Source organism: Schistosoma haematobium (assembly GCF_000699445.3).
Source record: "Schistosoma haematobium chromosome Unknown HiC_scaffold_386, whole genome shotgun sequence".
NCBI lineage: Eukaryota > Metazoa > Platyhelminthes > Trematoda > Strigeidida > Schistosomatidae > Schistosoma > Schistosoma haematobium.
In genome coordinates this window covers 17,006-36,356 of record NW_026137104.1, presented here as the reverse complement: position 1 = coordinate 36,356, position 19,351 = coordinate 17,006, and the positions used below count along the sequence as shown (strand labels likewise).

The 19,351-nt window shown below is 39.6% G+C and overlaps 1 protein-coding gene across 1 annotated transcript; it reads right to left on the bottom strand.

Annotated features, from left to right (window-relative positions):
* Positions 1 to 5,192: 5,192 nt before the first annotated feature.
* Positions 5,193 to 12,173, bottom strand: MS3_00000188 (uncharacterized protein). Its single transcript, XM_051208054.1, has 3 exons — positions 7,645 to 12,173; positions 6,808 to 7,601; positions 5,193 to 5,892 (listed from the first exon to the last, which is right to left on the bottom strand). The coding sequence occupies exon 1, from the start codon at positions 11,455 to 11,457 to the stop codon at positions 9,832 to 9,834; it is 1,626 nt and encodes a 541-aa protein (XP_051063977.1). The 5' UTR covers positions 11,458 to 12,173; the 3' UTR covers positions 5,193 to 5,892; positions 6,808 to 7,601; positions 7,645 to 9,831.
* Between the last annotated feature and the right edge of the window lie 7,178 nt (positions 12,174 to 19,351).

The following is a 19,351-nucleotide window of genomic DNA, read 5'->3' as shown; positions in this document are numbered from 1 at the left end:
GCTCTTCACTAATTTTCCTTGCAACATAATCACGTTTGACGTTGAAATGGGTAAAGTTTTGCTTTATATCAACCAGAGACATTCGATTTGCACATAACTCTTTTCAAATTCGTCTACGAATTTCCGGGTCAAAGTTAATGCTTACAGACTTCAACGTTCACCAATTCTTCCCGTTTTCCGATGGTATATATGCCTATTATTTTAAAACCGACGGTTGAGTAGTACCGTGTACTCCATATCATACGACGATTTCAATATATCCACACGCTATTCAAAGTAAACTGTATGTTATGATGAAACTTGGTGAGGAGTTTTAGCAGGGGATTGCACGTTATAAGTTTGTTCTGACAGTAAACATTTCAGCGCACATAGGATAGTTAGCTGGGTTAAGTGCAACCCAGTTAGAAAAAGAAATTTAACTAGAAAGGTTACACAGCCAGAGATGTGAAGGTTTCGGCCAATCAGTAAACAGCATTGAGAATGAAATATTAAAAATCTGTATTTACCAAAAGAGAAATCTTAAGGTTTGATGGTACACCGACAAATTATTGGATTTTTATTAGCAATTTCGAAGGATGCATCGAGAGTGAAAATATTGGATTTAGATCTAAGCTAAATTACTTGATTCAGTATTGTGACGGAGAAGCGAGAGCCGCTATCCTTCATTGTACTATACTAGAACCAGAGGTAGGTTATCGTTGAGCTCTTAAGCTTCTAGAGGAAACGTTTGGCCAAAAACACGTCATAGCGCTCACGTTTATCGACAGCTTGTTAAACTTTCCCAATATAAAAAGGACTCAACCAGATGGTTTCGGAAGACTGTCTCGAGAAATGCAAATATGCGATCTGACTCCCAAACAGATGAATTACCCTTATGATTTGAACTCTTCCAGAACTATTGAAATTATGGTTCTGAAATTACTAACGCACATTCAACAAGAGTGGCTAAAGGTAGCTTATAAGATTATCATAAGAGGTTGAAAGCCTCTGTTTGCCGATCTTACTGAGTTCGTAAAGGAACAAGCTGATATAGCTAATACTAGATATGGTCTACCTGAAAACTGCGGTAGTAATAGTGACAGTAAGGGTGTTGGTATTTTAAAAGGGAAAATTAATGCAGATTACAATGCAGTAAGGATATCTTATGCGAATACTAGTGATGACAATATCCCCTTACGTAGTTCATCCTGTTTAGAGTTCTCAGGTAATCAACCTTTAGATCAGTGTCAGAAGTTTAGAAACAAGAATGTTAGAGAAGGGAAAGAATTCGTTCTCAGACACAAGTTATGTATTGCTTGTCTGAAAACAAGCTATGAAGCAAAAACCATCGATCGCTGAGGTCATGTGCTGCTGAAGGATGAGCTTGGAGACACCATACTCCGTTACACAGAAATCAGGAAGAACAAAGAGATGGCAGTAGTGATGTCTACAATAATACCCAGATCTACAAGGATGGGAGTGGTAGGAGTATACAGAGACCAGTAGCATTTACTTCAGTGCCTGTATGTACGAAAAGTGATGAGAAGATTATTCAAACTTGCGCCTTTTAGATAGTGGATCAGATACCTCCGTCATTGTTGATGGTCTGGCTGATGAGTTAGGCATCGAGGGAAAACCGAAATTGGTATCTTTAGGGACTCTTAGTAATGAATCGCCGTTGGTATCCAAAGAGGTCGATGTAAAGTTGCACTCGGTAGATTTTGCGTCGCACCTTAAGGTACAGAAAGTGGTAACATTAAAAAAACTACCGGTGGTTTACCGGACTGTACAAACCACGTTTGTAAGCCTGCTCGTATTGGAGTTTACATCCGTATTGATTGAAAAATATGAAAGGTCCACGAACTCTCCTGGAAGTCGGAGTGTCGGTCCATAAGCGAGTTGGGTTGCGGTGCATCCGATATCAGCTTTCACTGCATGGCGAATACCAAGTAAGATGAGTGTAAGAGCGTTGGTTCACCGTGAAACGTTTGCATCTGATAAGGTGGCTTTCAACTGTCGGTGAAAGCGCTCTACCAACTCGTTCGCTTGTGGGTGCTATGCGGTCGTTTGGGACCGCTTTATTCCTAACAGTATAGTCAGACAACGGGAACTGACGTCTTTAGCCATAGTTGAAGGGTTGCCAAAGTTTGCTACCCACCGTTCGACAAGGGCAAAGGCCACTGTTTCAGCAGTAATGTCCTTCACAGGTATTGCTTCTGGCCATCGTGTTCCGAATCCTTTAAGTCGGTATTCATACCAGGCCATCAAAACCGTTCTGCTATGAGCTTGATGGTTGCACGAACACCTGGATGAGAAAGTTTATGCAACGTATTGCAGACGTTGCGTCGATAATGCTGCGGCACGACTGAACGATCCCTACCTGCAGATGTGTCGAATAATAAGGTTTTCTTACCTGTCCACATCTGTCTAATACGCAGTTTTAGGGTTGTTGAAGATAACTCGTCCTGAAGATCAGTGTCTTCTTTTGAACCTGAGCAAGTTTAATTAGGTCGATTCCTTGGAAACTGTTCATGAACGTTATACGAGACAAGGCGTTTGCAACTACATTGTTCGCTCCAAAAATGTTTCGTATATCTGAAGTAAACTGCGAAATATAGTCCCGTTGTCGAGTACTTGTCTGAAGATGAGCTTAAAGAGAAGGCAAGAGGTTTGTGATTGGTGAGAATAGTGAATTCGCGGCCTTCCACAGAGTGTTAAAAGTGACGTACCGGTGCCATACCTCGCTTCTGTATCTATCAAACGTGTTGGGAAGAATGCCGAAGGTTGCCAGATGTAGCTAACCCATCGTTGTAAAACTCCTCCGATTGCTGGGTCGGATGCGTTTACTGAGATACTAATGGTGGTTGGGTATCCTGTTGTGCAAGCATGGATGCATCTGAGATAAATTCCTTAATTGTGGCGAATGATTCTCTCATGATATCATCATTTCCATGAAGTTGGTCGATTAGAGGTTTCATAATGGATGCGCAGTTTGGTAAGAACTGTCTATTACTTACTTACTTACTTACTTACTTACGCCTGTTACTCCTCGTGAAGGAGCATAGGCCGCTCACCAGCATTCTCCATCAAACCCTGTCCTGGGCAATCCCTTCTAGCTCCATCCAGTTGTAATTCATCGTTTTCATATCTGCTTCTATTATCCGACGCAATGTGTTTTTGGTCTTCCTCTTTTTCGCTTCCCTTCAGAATTCCAAGTTAGGGCTTGCCTCGTGATGCAGTTTGACGATTTGCGTAATGTATGTCCTATCCATTTCCATCGTCTTTTCCTAATTTCTTCTTCAGCTGGAAGTTGGTTTGTTCTCTCCCACAGAAGGCTATTGCTGATGGTATCCGGCCAATGGATGTTGAGTATCTTGCGAAGACAGCTATTTATAAATACTTGTACTTTCTTGATTGTGGTTGTTGTAGTTCTCCAAGTTTCAGCTTCATACAGTAGAACTGCCTTGACATTCGTATTGAAGATTCTCACTTTGATATTGGTTGAAAGTTGTTTTGAGTTCCATATGTTCTTCAATTGTAGGAATGCGACCCTTGCTTTGCCGATCCTCGCCTTTACGTCTGCATCCGAACCTCCTTGTTCATCGATGATGCTTCCCAGGTATGTGGAGGATTCTACATCTTCCAGAGTTTCGCCGTCAACAGTGATTGGATTACTGTTTTCCGCTTTGAATTTGAGGACCTTGGTTTTCCCTTTTTGTATGCTGAGGCCTACTGATGCAGAGACTGCTGCCACACTGGCTGTCTTTTTCTGCATCTGTTCGTGTGTACGCGATAGGAGGGCTAGGTCATCTGCGAAGTCCAAATCGTCTAATTGATTCTGAGCTGTCCATTGTATTCCGTGTTTTCCTTCAGATGTTGAGGTCTCCATAATCCAGTCGACCACCAGAAGAAAGAGGAAGGGAGACAGTAAACAGCCTTGTCTGACTCCGGTCCCTACTTGGAATGCATCTGTCAGCTGTCCTCCATACATTACTTTGCACTGTAGTCCGTCGTATGAGTTCCGGATAATATTGACAATCTTCTCAGGAACTCCGTAGTGTCGAAGAAGTTTCCATAATGTCCTCCTATCTACACTGTCGAATGCCTTTTCATAATCAATGAAGTTGATGTATAGTGATGAGTTCCACTCAACTGATTGTTCGACGATGATCCGTAGTGTTGCAATTTGGTCTGTGCACGACCGATCCTTACGGAATCCAACTTGTTGATCTCGAAGTTGGGCGTCTACTGCATCCTTCATCCGGTTCAGCAACACTCTGTTAAAGACTTTTCCTGGTACTGCCAGTAGTGTGATTCCTCTGTAGTTTTCACATTTGCTCAGGTCTCCTTTCTTTGGAATCTTGATGAGGTGTCCTTCTTTCCAGTCCATCGGCACTTGTTCCTCCTCCCAAATTTTTTTGAATAGAAGGTGAAGGATGTTTGTAGTTACTTCGATGTCTGACTTCAGTGCTTCAGCTGGTATGTTGTCAGGTCCTGTTGCTTTCCCACTCTTGATTTGTTTGATGGCAATTCTGATTTCCTCCTTCTTTGGTGGGTTGACGTCTATGGGAAGATCTGTGTGTGCTGCTTCGATGTCCGGTGGATTCGTTGGAGCCGGCCTATTCAGGAGTTCCTCGAAGTATTCTACCCATCTGTTTCGCTGTTGTTGCATTCCACTGATTGGCCTGCCTTTTTGTCTTTGACCGGTCTCTCTGGTTTACTGTATTTCCCTGCTAGTTTCTTCGTTGTATCGTGAAGCTGTTTCATATTTCCTTCTCTAGAAGCTTTTTCCGCCGTCGTTGCTAGTTCTTCCACGTACTTCTTGTCGGTTCTAATGCTCCCCATCACTTGCTTGTCTGCTTCTGTGTATTCAGCTTGTGCTTGGACTTTCTCTGCTTGCGTTTGGTTGTTGTTAATTGCTGTATTCTTGTTCTTCCTTTCTTTGATCTTGTCCAGAGTCTCTATAGAGATCCACCCCTTATGATGGTGTTTCTTTAGGCACAGAATCTCTTGACATGTTGAAGTTGATGCTCCTCTGATACCTTTCCAGCTGTCTTCCATAGTAGTTTCTTCTTCATTCAATAGATCTTGTAAGGCTTGGAACCTGTCGTTGAGAGCCATCTTGAATTCATTGAGTTTGTCAGTATCTCGAACGAAGGCTGTATTGAACCTTTGTATTGCTGTTTGTCCACTTGTCCAGTTTTTCTTTAGCTTCAGTTTTAAATTGGCCACAACTAGGTGGTGATCTGAAGCTATATCAGCACCTCTCCTGGTTCTCACATCTTCCATCGTCCTTCGGAAGTTTTTTGTTGATGCAAATATGATCTATTTGATTCTCTGTAGTGTGGTCCGGTGAGATCCATGTAGCCTTGTGTATACACTTGTGTGGAAATATCGTGCCTCCTATGACCAATTTGTTGAATGCACACAGATTTGCAAATCTTTCTCCATTTTCGTTTCTTTCTCCCAATCCATGTCGTCCCATAATATCTGTAAGATCCAAACTACGGTTTGGAGTGAAGGACAGCTGTCGGGATGAGTTAGATACGCGTCCTCTCCCGATTGAAACCAAAACAAAGTAATAATAATAATAATTTATTCTCAAATAACAGTTTGTTACATGAGGCATGCCAGTTTACAGGCAAGATCAAATTGATACAAATGATACAATATACACTGTATTAAATTACATAGCTGGGTTGAAAATTTATAAGACATGAATGTAGATTGTTTTAATCAGTACTACAGTTGGCGCGCTTCACGAGAGTTGCGTTGCGAATGTGCGACTGATGGTCAAGAGTAGGTCCATTGAAGGTATGTGCTTCTAGAAATCGCAACCTTATGTCCCTTTGGGATATCCAAGGCTTTAAGGATGGTGCGGGATGAAGTAACCTGTTCCATATCTCAAGGGGGCTGAAAGAGGGAGCAAGTAAAAGAAAACACGAGAGGCAGAGTAGCCAATATTCATGTAGGAATGTTTAAGGTATGATTACTCAGTCTAATTTTCTTTTATTAAGGTATTTGTTAAGAAAGAGCATTTTAATAGGTTAAAGAAAATAAGCTTTAGCAAGGTGTGAGTGGACATACAACTGACAAATGGAGGCGATTCGGAAAAGAGCTGAGAGTATAAGATTATGTGTGATTATAAAATAAAATATAGTGCTAGAAACAGTATTGTGAGATACAACTGGCTATCTTCCTTTTATTATCGAAGCTATTAGAGCCCCTTTCGTTTTTTTTATTTGTTTTTTTTTCAGGTTTTATAGGGTCTTGAGTAGGCTTCGTATATTAGCGAATTGTCTAGTTTGCTTGTAATAGGATTTCTGAGTAGGAAGTGAAACCAATTCAACGTTCGTAACACGATTTAAAGAGGTATTTTGCGTGATAAATCAGCTTCAATACCATAAGTCCGTGACATCCCACTAAACCATAAGGAGCCGTAATTAAACAAAATGTTCTGCCCTACAGACATGGGTGGATTGAAGTTATCTCCCCACCTTCATGTTTGCTGGTCAGTAACGCCACCCTCCCTCCTTTTGTGATGTTAGGCTCTCTTACGTTTGTGGTAAGTATGATTAATGCTTTAATCAAAGCACATAGTTGGAATACACTGTCTCTACTAGGTCCATGTTACAAGCAAATCAGATATTTAAAAATTCTGTTTTATGGGTTAGATGTCCATATAGTATATCACACTGCTATGAAAATAACTAATGGTTTAAAGAAGTAAGGATTAATAGTAAATCAAAAGATATGAGAGGGTATAAAATTGTAGAAAAAAAAGAAAAAGATTTTAGGGTGAGAAAGATAAAACATTGAGAAACTCACAAGACTTTGTGGCCAAATTTTGAGCTTTGAATGATCGGCCTTAGTAGATCAGCATCCATAAGATTGAGCTATCTGTCTACTTGCAGTAGAAAAAAAAGCATGACTTTTAGGAAGAATAATGTACATTTAACCTGTAGAGATTTGGGGACTGAAAGCTAGGGTTGGGAGCATGAAATCATGATTAATAAACAATGAATAATAGGAAATGATAAGCCATATATCCTGTGATTTGGTTATATTCAGATTAGTAACAGTCGAACTTGTTATAATTTTGTTCTTTCTAGATACTAGGCGGTCCGTAATAAAGTGCCTCATTGGTGGGCGGAAGTTCAAGGTAATGTTGAAGCTCTTTGGAGTCTAGAAATAGGGTTATTAGCTTTTTGAATCTGGTAAACGTATCACAGTTACGGATAGGCATTGGCAGCCTGTTCCACAATAAACTGTACCGTACTGTAAAGAACTTACAACGCATTTATTTTTGGTGTTTTACGGTAAGTAGTGTATATGGGTTGTTTCTAAGTCTATAGGCTGGGCCGTGGGTTATAGTCGGGCAGGAGGTTAGAAAGGAGAGCCCATATATCGCTTTGTAGAGAAATATTAAATTGTGTTTTAGCCTACGGTGCCATAAAGGTTCTAAAGATAGATGCTTACATCTGTCTGTGTAATCGAGATTCGAGTAATTGGGTAAGATGACGGTTCTATAATTTATCATAAATTTAAGCGTACATTATTACCTAAACAAATATAACCACGCAGCTATCCAACCAATAATTGTTCAATTGATCAAATCTAACCTACAGGAAATAAGAAAGTTGATACAGGATGCAAGAAAATTACCAATCACCACAAATAACTGTTATTCTATCCTGTCTGGATAGATCACGTACAGATTCGTTCAAAAGGTAATAATTGGTCGCTCTATAACACAGAGTGTTTTCAATTCTGGAAGAGTGCTTCAATTCACAACCAAAATGCATAATTCCAGTCAACACAGGTCAAGCAATCAAGAGCAGGGATAAACCAAAATGGCTGCCGCCCAGACTTAGTATAAAGTAAAACAACATAAGTGCAGTTCGGGAAGAAACATGGGGAATTAGTGAAGGTGTAGTAAAAACGAAAACTATAATAAAATACAAATATTAACAATTCAAATGTAACCAAAAAGTTAACAATGTACAACTAAGAGGATCAATAGGAACAAAGTGCAAATATATACATGGAGGGATTTTCACCAACACACAAAGCATTCGAAATGGGTCTTACACCGGCCCCCAAAATCCCTCCATATCACACAAGCTACCTTGATGCCTATGGTCATGGTTCATTATATAACATATCACACCATAGGAACGAGTAGGACTTACAACAGTACGCCTACTCGACCTACCTACAATAATAACAACAAAGACTAATCCGAAGATTCAAGGTGACCTGCTTCACTTGTTCTCTGGTGATCAACAATAACACTTGTGGTATAGACCTAATCACTCTTCCCCAAACTCCACCCATGCTGTTGGATGAGGGCCTCGCTGACAATTCACTATTTATCTTCTGCTGATTCGACTGATGCACAAACTTGCTTAACTCAGAAACTGTCACCACGAAGCTTGACGCACTGTCACTGTAAATCTCCGGAGGTTTCCTTCTTCTTCCAATAAAACGTAATAGAGCCATTATAAATGAATCAGTAATCAAATTACACATCATTTCAATATGTACTGCCCATGTTTGCAAACAAGTAAACACATATCCATACCCTTTTTCTAATGATCTTCCTATGTGTCCTTGTTCTTTAGGACAATGTCTGATTATCATTTCCGTCACTAAGTGTCGACTGGGTAAAATTACTGGATGTTTAAAAGCATTTGGGAAATCTGAGTATCTTAGTCGACCTCCACCTCAGAGTAACCCATCAAGCATTATCAATGATAAAACTTTCAGATCATCATGACTTACTACTTTACTGCTGTTTTTAAATTCACTAAGTAATTCTCCATACACTTCTTTCTGAACCATCAATAAAATTTTACGCTTGGCAATCTCAAGCTCTTTTACCTTTAAACATCCTAGATGAACGGATCCTTCATGACTCGGGGAACGAAGCACCATCAGGAATTCGATGAGCCTTCTAAACCAGGTTACAGCTCTGACTAATTTCAACCACTCGGAGTTATAAGAGAGAATAGGTGACATGTTGTACTTTATACTACTCAAGTTAACCACAGTAGTTTTTCTAAACTCAATATCGTCAGAGAATATTTGTGCGGTCTTATTCAAGGCAAAGTTCGCACGAAGTGGCGAGGATGTGGCATCAAATGGATGGGATGTCACTTGAAACTCGGATGGTTCATTCGACATGTCCCCCTCCTGACACCACAGAAATCTTGAAGCTCCTCGACCAGACTCAGGGTCCTTCACTTGCATGAACATTTCTTCAACATCTGCAGGGATTGCAACTGCCTCCTTGCAAAAACTTAATAATATGCACATTAAATCAGCAGTGGTATCGTGTTCTTGATAAATCATATCATTTGGGGAAACCCCTGCAAACTGGGCGGCACAATCAAGGACCACTCTAAGTTCTTCTGGTTTTTTCATGTTTAATACTGCATGATGAGGTAAATACCCTCCAGGGCGATAATAAGACTGCAGATATATTTCAAAGACCCTCTCCGCATAAGTCTTAGTAAAATCACTTTCAGTACTTTTGATATACCTGATGTGCGGACTGACATCCTTCGACAACATACCCTTCAAACTTTGTAATCTACGGTTTGCTACTTCATAATTATTCTTTTCCCACGGTAAAGAAACTACAAAATGACTGTTGTCGAAGCGCGTGCCACCTTCCACAATCTTTATAGCCACCTTGTCGTCTACTGATAATGATTTATCACTTGAATAAGCATCTGAAAACTCTACGTCATAAGGCTTACGTATTTCGTTCTCTAATGTCTGTATCTTACTGGTATGATTAACAACTCTTTTCCTATATTCCGGGCATGACGCAGGTCCGAAAACCGTTCACCCCAGCAACGTTTTCACAGCGTACGGGTTCTTCCTTCCACCCAACCGTTGGTCTAACACCCAATGTGCTTCTGGTACGTCGCAACCAATCAACAGTAAAACTTCTTCAGAGTCTAGGCTATCTATTGGCACATCGCTTAAATGCGGCCACTTAACTAGGTTGTTCATTGCTGACTTTGTTGGCTTATGACCTGGTATACTTGCTACAATCAGAGCTCCTTCAATCGTAACATGTTCAGATCGATCTAAAGAATATACCTCAAAAGGCGCACTCGTGACCTTCATTGTTCTATTACCGCCCACGGTCTCAACTACCACTGATGCTTGGTCTTCGCTTAGCCCGAGAGACCTCAAACAGTTTGATTTTATCAGTGTCACATCAGAACCGTTGTCCAAGAGAGCATAACCCACAATCTCGGCTTTTCGCGATTTCAACCGTACAGGAATCATGCCTAAACACAATTGATTGATTAGTGATTTAGTATATCCGCAGCAATTCGAGATACCAGGTTTATCACTTTCGCTGTGCAACAAAGAATGATGTTTCTTTTCACAACCATTAACGTTACAACGCTTTGTCAGCTTACATTCTTTAACTCTATGTCCTTGTCTAAGACAGACGAAACAAATACCCTTGCTTTTAGCGTGAGACCATCGGTCTTGAACTTTAAGCGCTAAGAACTGTGGACATTTATAAATAGCATGGTCGTAGGAACACATACTGCATTTAATTTTCGTTGTCGAACTATTCCCTTGCTCCGATTGCACGTGACAGTTCGTCTTTACGTTATGTCCTTTTCTTGAACGATTTGCTAACCGTCCAAATCTACTAGAAGCCACTCTCGCACGCGATGCGATAAACTGAGTGAGTTCGTGAAACGTAGGCTCTCTATCATCTTCGGTCAATTTATACACACAGTCCGCCCACTGGGCTTGCATAGGTTGAGGCAAGAGTCTCACTATTCTTTCCAAAGTAACTAAAGAATTTAGATCAGAGGTATAATCCATCTGTTCCAAGACCATAGCACAGTTTTCCATTTTAATAGCCAAGTTTGATAGTTGCTCTCCGTCAGTATAATCAAAATTCACAGCATTGAATAAGTCTTCTAGTGTCTCTCGAGCGATTACATGCGCCTGTCCGAATAACCGTTTTAGAATCTCTTTGGCCTTCCTGTAACCAGAAGAGGCTTCCAACATAATACAATCCTCAATGGCTGTTTTCGCTTTACCCTTACAATAATGTATCAAATAAAGCAAGCATTGACCATCATCCTTGACCCTTGATTCCACATAGGTCTCAAACTCCTTTAAAAACCTCCAATAACCTCTAGGTTGACCGTCGAAATGACTTAACTCAACCTTTGGTAACTCTAGACCTACGAAAGGCGCCGTAGGCATCGCGCTTTTTGCTTGCTTTACGTGTAAACTAAGGTTTTCTATGCCACCTGCCATAATATCACAACTAGATTCACTATAATTATAATCGTCCCTATTAGAATATGAACCATGACACATAGAAGCATCATAAGGCACTTGCCTTGATTGAGGGCATCCATCCTTTTGTTCATCTCTTTTAGCATCCACGAGCCTTGGACTTAATTTCCTTCGACGATTGTTTGGCATCGCAAGCGAACGACCAAATATTCCCAGAGACAACGATTGGAATCAGCGAAACGAAAACCAAACGAATTGGACCAAATTATTTGTTTAGAACTGTAAGATCCAAACTACGGTTTGGAGTGAAGGACAGCTGTCGGGATGAGTTAGGTACGCGTCCTCTCCCGATTGAAACCAAAACAAAGTAATTGGGTAAGATGACGGTTCTATAATTTATCATAAATTTAAGCGTACATTATTACCTAAACAAATATAACCACGCAGCTATCCAACCAATAATTGTTCAATTGATCAAATCTAACCTACAGGAAATAAGAAAGTTGATACAGGATGCAAGAAAATTACCAATCACCACAAATAACTGTTATTCTATCCTGTCTGGATAGATCACGTACAGATTCGTTCAAAAGGTAATAATTGGTCGCTCTATAACACAGAGTGTTTTCAATTCTGGAAGAGTGCTTCAATTCACAACCAAAATGCATAATTCCAGTCAACACAGGTCAAGCAATCAAGAGCAGGGATAAACCAAAATGGCTGCCGCCCAGACTTAGTATAAAGTAAAACAACATAAGTGCAGTTCGGGAAGAAACATGGGGAATTAGTGAAGGTGTAGTAAAAACGAAAACTATAATAAAATACAAATATTAACAATTCAAATGTAACCAAAAAGTTAACAATGTACAACTAAGAGGATCAATAGGAACAAAGTGCAAATATATACATGGAGGGATTTTCACCAACACACAAAGCATTCAAAATGGATCTTACAATATCTTCATATCCAGTGTTGTCTATTCCGACTTTGGCATTTAGATCTCTCATCAGAATAGTTAGGTCCTTCCTTGGGCATTTCTCAATGATTGACTGTAGCCGCTCGTAGAACTGATCTTTAATGTCGTCGTTGCTATCATTGGTGGGTGCATAACATTGGATAATATTCATTAAGATTCCCTCCTTCTTTGTTTTGAATGATGCTTTGATGATTCTGGATCCGTGAGATTCCCATCCTACAAGTGCATTTCGTGCTACTTTGGACAGCATAAGAACGACTCCCTGAGTTTGTGGAGCATTGTCCTCTTCGTGACCGGAGTATAGCAGCATCTCTCCCGTAGCTAGCCTTTTCTGTCCAGCTTGGGTCCAGTGGGTTTCGCTGATTCGCAGTACTGCTAAGTTGTATCTCCTCATTTCCATTGCTATTTGACTGGTCTTCCCGGTTTCCCACATTGTTCGAACGTTCCATGTACCTATAAAAACGTTTGCTCTGGTTGTTAGAAGGGGCATCGGCCTCGTGGCTTCCGAAGGAGCCCGGCTTTCACCATGAAACGTCATAATTCTTCTAAATGAAGACCTTCTAACTCCCAGGGCAGAGTTAAAATGGTTTGGATTATTATTTCTGGTAAGCGTTTTTTTAGCGAGTTAGTTTTCTACGGGATGGGGACGCTAACCCCATGCCCAACCCTCCTCCTTTACCCGGGCTTGGGACCGGCAGTAACCCTATAAGAGCTACAGGCGGAGTTAAGAACTGTCTATGGAAACTAACTATTCCATTAAACATGCGTAATTCCTTAATGGCGGTCGGTTCTGGGTGGTGTAGAATGGCAGCCAATTTGATTTTCAGAGGTCGAGTGCCTTGAGCGTCAATAGTGTGTTTGACAAATTTTGGTTTATCAGCATTTTTAGCATTTTCTATGTTTATGATGTTGATAGCTGAACGTGTACCGCCAACAGCCAAAAATATTCCACTTATAGGTGAGTGATATTGATTTGTTTTCAGTTTTATTCATGAGTAACAATTTATCAAGTACTTTTTGTACCTGTTTGGATAGCATCAGTACAACTCCTTGTATATGTGGAGCATTTTCTTCTTTATGGCCAGAGTATAACAGAAGCTCCCGTGAAGCTAATCGTTGTTGTGTGTTTCACTGATTCCAAGCAAATCCAGGTTTTATCTCTTCATTTCTGCAACAATTTGGAAGACTCTCTCGATCTCTCACATTCTACGAGCATTCCATGTACCTAAATTGATGGTTACTCTGGTTTTCAAAAGGAGCATCAGCCTCGTGACTTCCGAAGAAAATCAGTTTTTAACATAAGGCGTCATAACTCTTCTAAAATGATGACATTCTAACTCCCGAGGCAGAGTTTAGATGGTTTGAATTATTTTTTCTGGCTAGCGTTTTTTCAGTGAGTTAATTTTCTGCGGGATGTGGTCGCTAACCACATGCCAAACCCTCCTCCTTTATCCGGGCTTTGGACTGACAGTAGCACCAGGTGTGCTCCAGGCGTAGTTATAAAGGGTGACATTTTACAAATAATGTAAGTAACATAGTGGTTTTTGGAGATTCATACACTCTACACATATTAATGAAAATTTTTCTATTCTTTTCATTGCATTTTACTATCACCCGTCGTCAAATAAAATTAATAGTTTTAAAAATGACCTTACGGATTATTACTGTTGTCCGACATTATTGCCACAGTTATTGTGATATCGATGCCTGTTGATTAGACTATAGGTTATGATTGGAAATATTTAAAAATAAGTGACTGGTCAAATTAAAATCCTTCTGAATCAATAACCCACTATATTTATAGTTTACTTAATTCTTAACAAAATGTAAACATATGGTAAAGTACATCACGACTAAAAATTGTTTCTCATGTACATAAGTGATATATGTAAAATTATGAAACTTGGGACACCGTACTTATACTCTGATGATCTCAATATATCACACAACTTCAAGTCTGAAGCTTTGAGTGAATTATATCACAGATTCAAAGTGCCCTCAACTACCTATCTATCTGTATTGATCATTGGAGGTGTCATTTAACTACAACAAGTGTGGGACCATGCAGTTTGGGAAACATCCACACGAAATACTGCTTGACTTAAATAAATGTAGAAATCAGACACTCACATCAGTACATGACCTAGGTATTAATTACACAGGAGGCCTACATTTTGAAGAACATGCCTCCTTTATTATTTCTAAATGTAGACGGCTAATGGATTTCACAATAAAGAATTTCTTTACAATGGAGGCCGAGCTTACCCTTCTCAAGATATGTATGCGATCCTCCCCTGGATTCCGTTCATTCATCTTCTCAAATATAAATACCACAGAAAAGATACGAGTAGAAGATATCGAAAGATGCTTTACATGTCGGATATGACTCCACTCTCGACTACACAGGTAGATGTAAGTACCGCTCCTTAGAACATTCATGCGCCATCGGCTAGGGAACAATCTAATATATTCATACAAACTGCTGTTCGATTTATTGTTTCTAACCTTCCGCTGAACTACGACCCATGATCTCTACAACAGCCTCAGAAACAGTGCGTATACTTTACTAAACACCAAACACCAATGCGCTGTAAGGTTTTTACAGTAGAGTGTAGTGTATTGTGGAACAGGCTGCCAATATCTGCCCGTAACTGTAGGACCATCTTCAAGTTAAAAAAAATAGTAAACCCTTTTTTAGATTCTAAAGAGCCTCATCAACTATTTCAAGAACTTCTACCCAATTCGGAGGCACATTTTTATGTACTGCCTGCTATTTAGACCTGTCGTGAATATAACGGATCACAACTGTCATCCATTTATGTACAACCAGATGATAAAACATGGTTTCCATTCCCTCGTTTTTTATTATAAGCCAGGACTCGATGCTCCAACCCCTCACACTTAGATTCGACGTTTCTCTTATGTTTAAAGTAGCACAATTTTTTCGCGAAGCCGTGTCCCTTTGTAATTTGTATTAAAAGTGGACAGATGACTCACCAACGCTATGGGTGCTGTTCAACTATCTCCAACCTAAGAAACTCATAGTATACACGATTGTTGTTAGCTCTTTATAGTTCACGTCCTACCAGTTTAAAACTTCTTAATTATCACTAGAAAACTTTGTTTTCTAACTTAACTATTTTCTTATTCATCGATTTTGCGACCCTAGCCTCTTTTCCACCCATTATCTTTGGTCAGCTATCTATCCTTACTGTCTGTAAACTACATGTCACCTGACTAGTGTTTTATAATCTATGCCACTGTTCAACTTCGTGGCAGTGTAATATACCAGATGGATGTCTAACCCACAATACAGAAGCTTTGGCCGTCTAATTTTCTTGCAACATGGGACTAGTAGAGACAGTGTGTTCCAACTAGCTGTACAACATACAGCTTAGATTATAGGGATATTCATACATACCGCAAACGTGTGAGAGCTTAACGTCATAAAAGAGAGGTGGTGTCACTAACCAGTAAACCTGATATTAGGGAGATAACCATAATCCACTCATGTTTGTGGGCAAAACATTTTGTTTACTTACGACTCTTTATGGTTTAGTGGGATGCAACCAACAAATGGTATTGATTCTACTCTCCCATACCGAATACTTCTTTGATTCATGTTTGCGAACTTGGATTGGTTTCACTTCTTACTGAGAAATCACATTGTAAGCTAAACTGGACCACTGAGTTAGAAAAGAGTCCACTTATTACTTTGCTAAAGTAACAACAATAAAAAGCTAGTAATAATAACTGACATGTGGACCATTGTATATTTAAACACTGTGTTTTCCCTGTTGAGCCTTAGAGATTGACATAACCTTAAACGTTCAGCTCTTTCGACTATCCTTAATTTATAGTCCCTTATTCATTGATTACCGAAATTTTCGCCTACCCTATTTCACCTGCTAAATACGCTTGTATAATAACTGACCTAATAAAAAGAAATAAGTCTGAGTGGTCATGCCCTAACATTTTCATTGCATGTGACCTAAAACTACTAGTCAATAACACTGTCCATTCTGCTTCCTTCCCTTCTGTTTCTTTCTCTTTTTCAGCGCCTTGATCAGCCACCAAAAACATATATACAAAACATATGACTTTGCGTTTCGCCTTTGTTAGTACCTCCGATATTTCAGGAGGATTTTGAGCTGTGCTTGCCAAAAGCCTGTTAATTTTGTCATCTGAGGACATCATCAGGAATCAAAGGGTAATACGTCAACAACGCATGCACTTGCTATGTTACTTCTTAATATGAACAGCTGAAGACTGAACTAAGATCAATTATCGACCACCTGCTGCTCGCCAGAAGTCGATCTTCACAAACTGCGCTGATTTTCATATCGAATATTTAAGCTTTGTTATCATTATTCATATCATAATATACTCACGTTTATTTACTCCTGTATCTAAGACTAGTGTGTCTTATAACATAATGACCCAAATGGTTAACGCATTACAGTGGATTATGTAGCATTTGTAACATTTTATTCTTGCCTGTAGACTGGCATGTTTCCTGAAACACGTTGTGGTTTACGAATAAATTATTATTATGAATGTCAGTATTCTCTTTATTTTCAGTGTTGAGGCAGCTAAAGACCATTGGAGGTCTCGAAAATTTCATTCGTCAAAATCTTAGAGAACTGGGAACAACACAAAATGCCTTATCCATTCCGTATTGAGTGAAATCTTGAATACATGCAAACTGGATGGTTGCCTATACTCCTACCATATTTCGTGTGATCCCATGACTTTCCAAACCCCACCGTCGTACGTAGATCCAGAAATACTTTTGATCTTAATTACATTGACTGACCTCAGAGTAAACCTTTGTATCACACTTTGCGCCTTCTTTACAGTGTCCCAGTTGACGTGAAGATGCTTGGGTTGTAGAAACCGGTAAAAAGACTATTTAAGCGTACCGGTTGCACGATTTGTCAACTGATGATGGAAACATCACAATCCAGATTGCCTTTAAAAGATTAGAAGCTTACTTGGAGCGCCAGGTGAAACGATTTGAACAGGCTCAAATACGAATCATGGAATCTCTTGCGTATATATGTGTATCGTAGTGAAACCCAACACCCAGTGACCTGCAACACTGAGTCTGTCATCAATGCCACCCATGAGTTCCACTTTAACAATCATGCTGGTGTCACTTTTAGTTCTTGACTGAAGAAGAATGAAGAGCTGCTTCAAGACGGTTTCTGCAGATTAGAGAGCGCTACAAATGTCAGGACACTCGTATGTAAACTGGGCACCACAAAACATGAATGGCATAGTAATTTCATTCTTCCAAAGTAACCCTGTGAATTTGGTGTCAAAGAAACCGTCAAAACCTTGATACAAATCTTTGAAAAACAATCATCAACAATATTCTTTATAAATGCTTAAAAATAACTGAAAATAAAGACATGATTAGGTGAAACATCTAGAAATTGTTTACCGAGCAAACGTAGTTCAGTAGATGGAAGTACTAAATTTTGTTTGTGTAACTTCATATATATAGCATATATATAATTCTCAAACATTTGTCTGGTTCCGATACCCAGCTTATTCAGTGTACTTTTATCAACATCGATGTGTATCAATGAATGATATTAGAACTTGTATTCCTCGACTTCCCATCGTAAGCCAGATATACATAAGTTGGCCACGTCATCTTTCCTCAGACACACATAACAGGAACCACTTTTTCTCACTGAGCGTCTCATTTCCATCATATTTATCACCCACAACTCAGTACAATAAGTCACCCAGTGTCTAGATTTATAAAGCGTCCAACTTACAGATATCGTTCAATTGCCTTTTTTAATACTATGTTTTGCAAAAAAAGCTTCTAAATATAAGTTCTTTGCTTATTCCCTGAAGTTTCATGAGCTCCAAACAGTCCGACATTAACAACCTTCCGGAAAACATCTTCATCAGCACGCTTTAACACTAACCGTAGCGTGCGAACATAGCCTATTGTTATACATCATTGATGTGGTGACGGTAGTTCACTATTTCATGGACACCGATGCATAATTTAGCGTTCTACCGGCGAGTTCTAACGATCGACTGCGCGATCCAGTTTTCAACTTACTGGTGGCATATGGAAAATTATTGCCATGTATGGTAAGTGATATGTTTATCTTGACGTGGTTTTGCGTAAACCCATCCACTGAATCTTCGTTGTTGCAGATGTTTATATGCCAATCATTGGTATAGACCTGATACAACACCATGACCTACTCATTTCCCCGGGCAAACGGAGTTCAGTAGATGGAAATACTGAGTTATATGTTTGTGTAACCTATTTTACCGGTTGCAGATTATCCTCAGTCACTGTAAGGCACATAATCGAAACATTTTACCAACAAATACTCGATCAGTGCCCTGATCTGTACCAAACGCTAACGAAATCACTATGTATGACCGGCAATGTTGAGCACCATATCACGACTACAGGTTCACCTCTCTTTTCGAAAACGCACCGACTAGCTCCCGAAAAGCTAAGTTTGGCCAAAAACGAATTCGACCACATGATAGATTTAGGAATTATTGGGCTATCAAATAACCCATGCGCATCTCCCCTTCACATGGTCTCTAGAAAGGACAGCAGTGAATGCCATTCAACTGGTGGTTATCGGCGATTGACTCCCGATCGTTACCCCTTGCCGCACATCCACGACTTGAGAGCTACCATGGAATATACGACATCTTTTTCGAAATCGATCAGGTTAAAGCGTATAACCAAAATTTATGGTGGCAGACGACATAATTGTAGCCGTTATCATCGCCGAACAATACAAGTGATTGCATATGTTCACGCATGTCATATGCTTACTTTCAGAAGATTAAAAGACATGTCAACATGTATTTTTAATATTAAACAATAAATCAGACTATAACCAAAGAAGGGTTTTGTGGATATTACAGTAATTTAGTAATTTAGCTCATGAGTCAATTGAAGTTAGACCACCATGGAAAACCTGGAAGCACTGGACGATCGTTTCGTCCTAGTATGAGACTCCTTAGAAGTGTTCATTACCATAAGTCATTTATCAGTTAAGTGACTAATAAATATTTCTTGTTTAGAATTACAGAATATATGGACCAAGTCC

Bases quoted from the DNA above. Each gene is read 5' to 3' on its own strand.
- MS3_00000188 (XM_051208054.1), bottom strand. From the start codon at position 11,457: ATGCCAAACAATCGTCGAAGGAAATTAAGTCCAAGGCTCGTGGATGCT.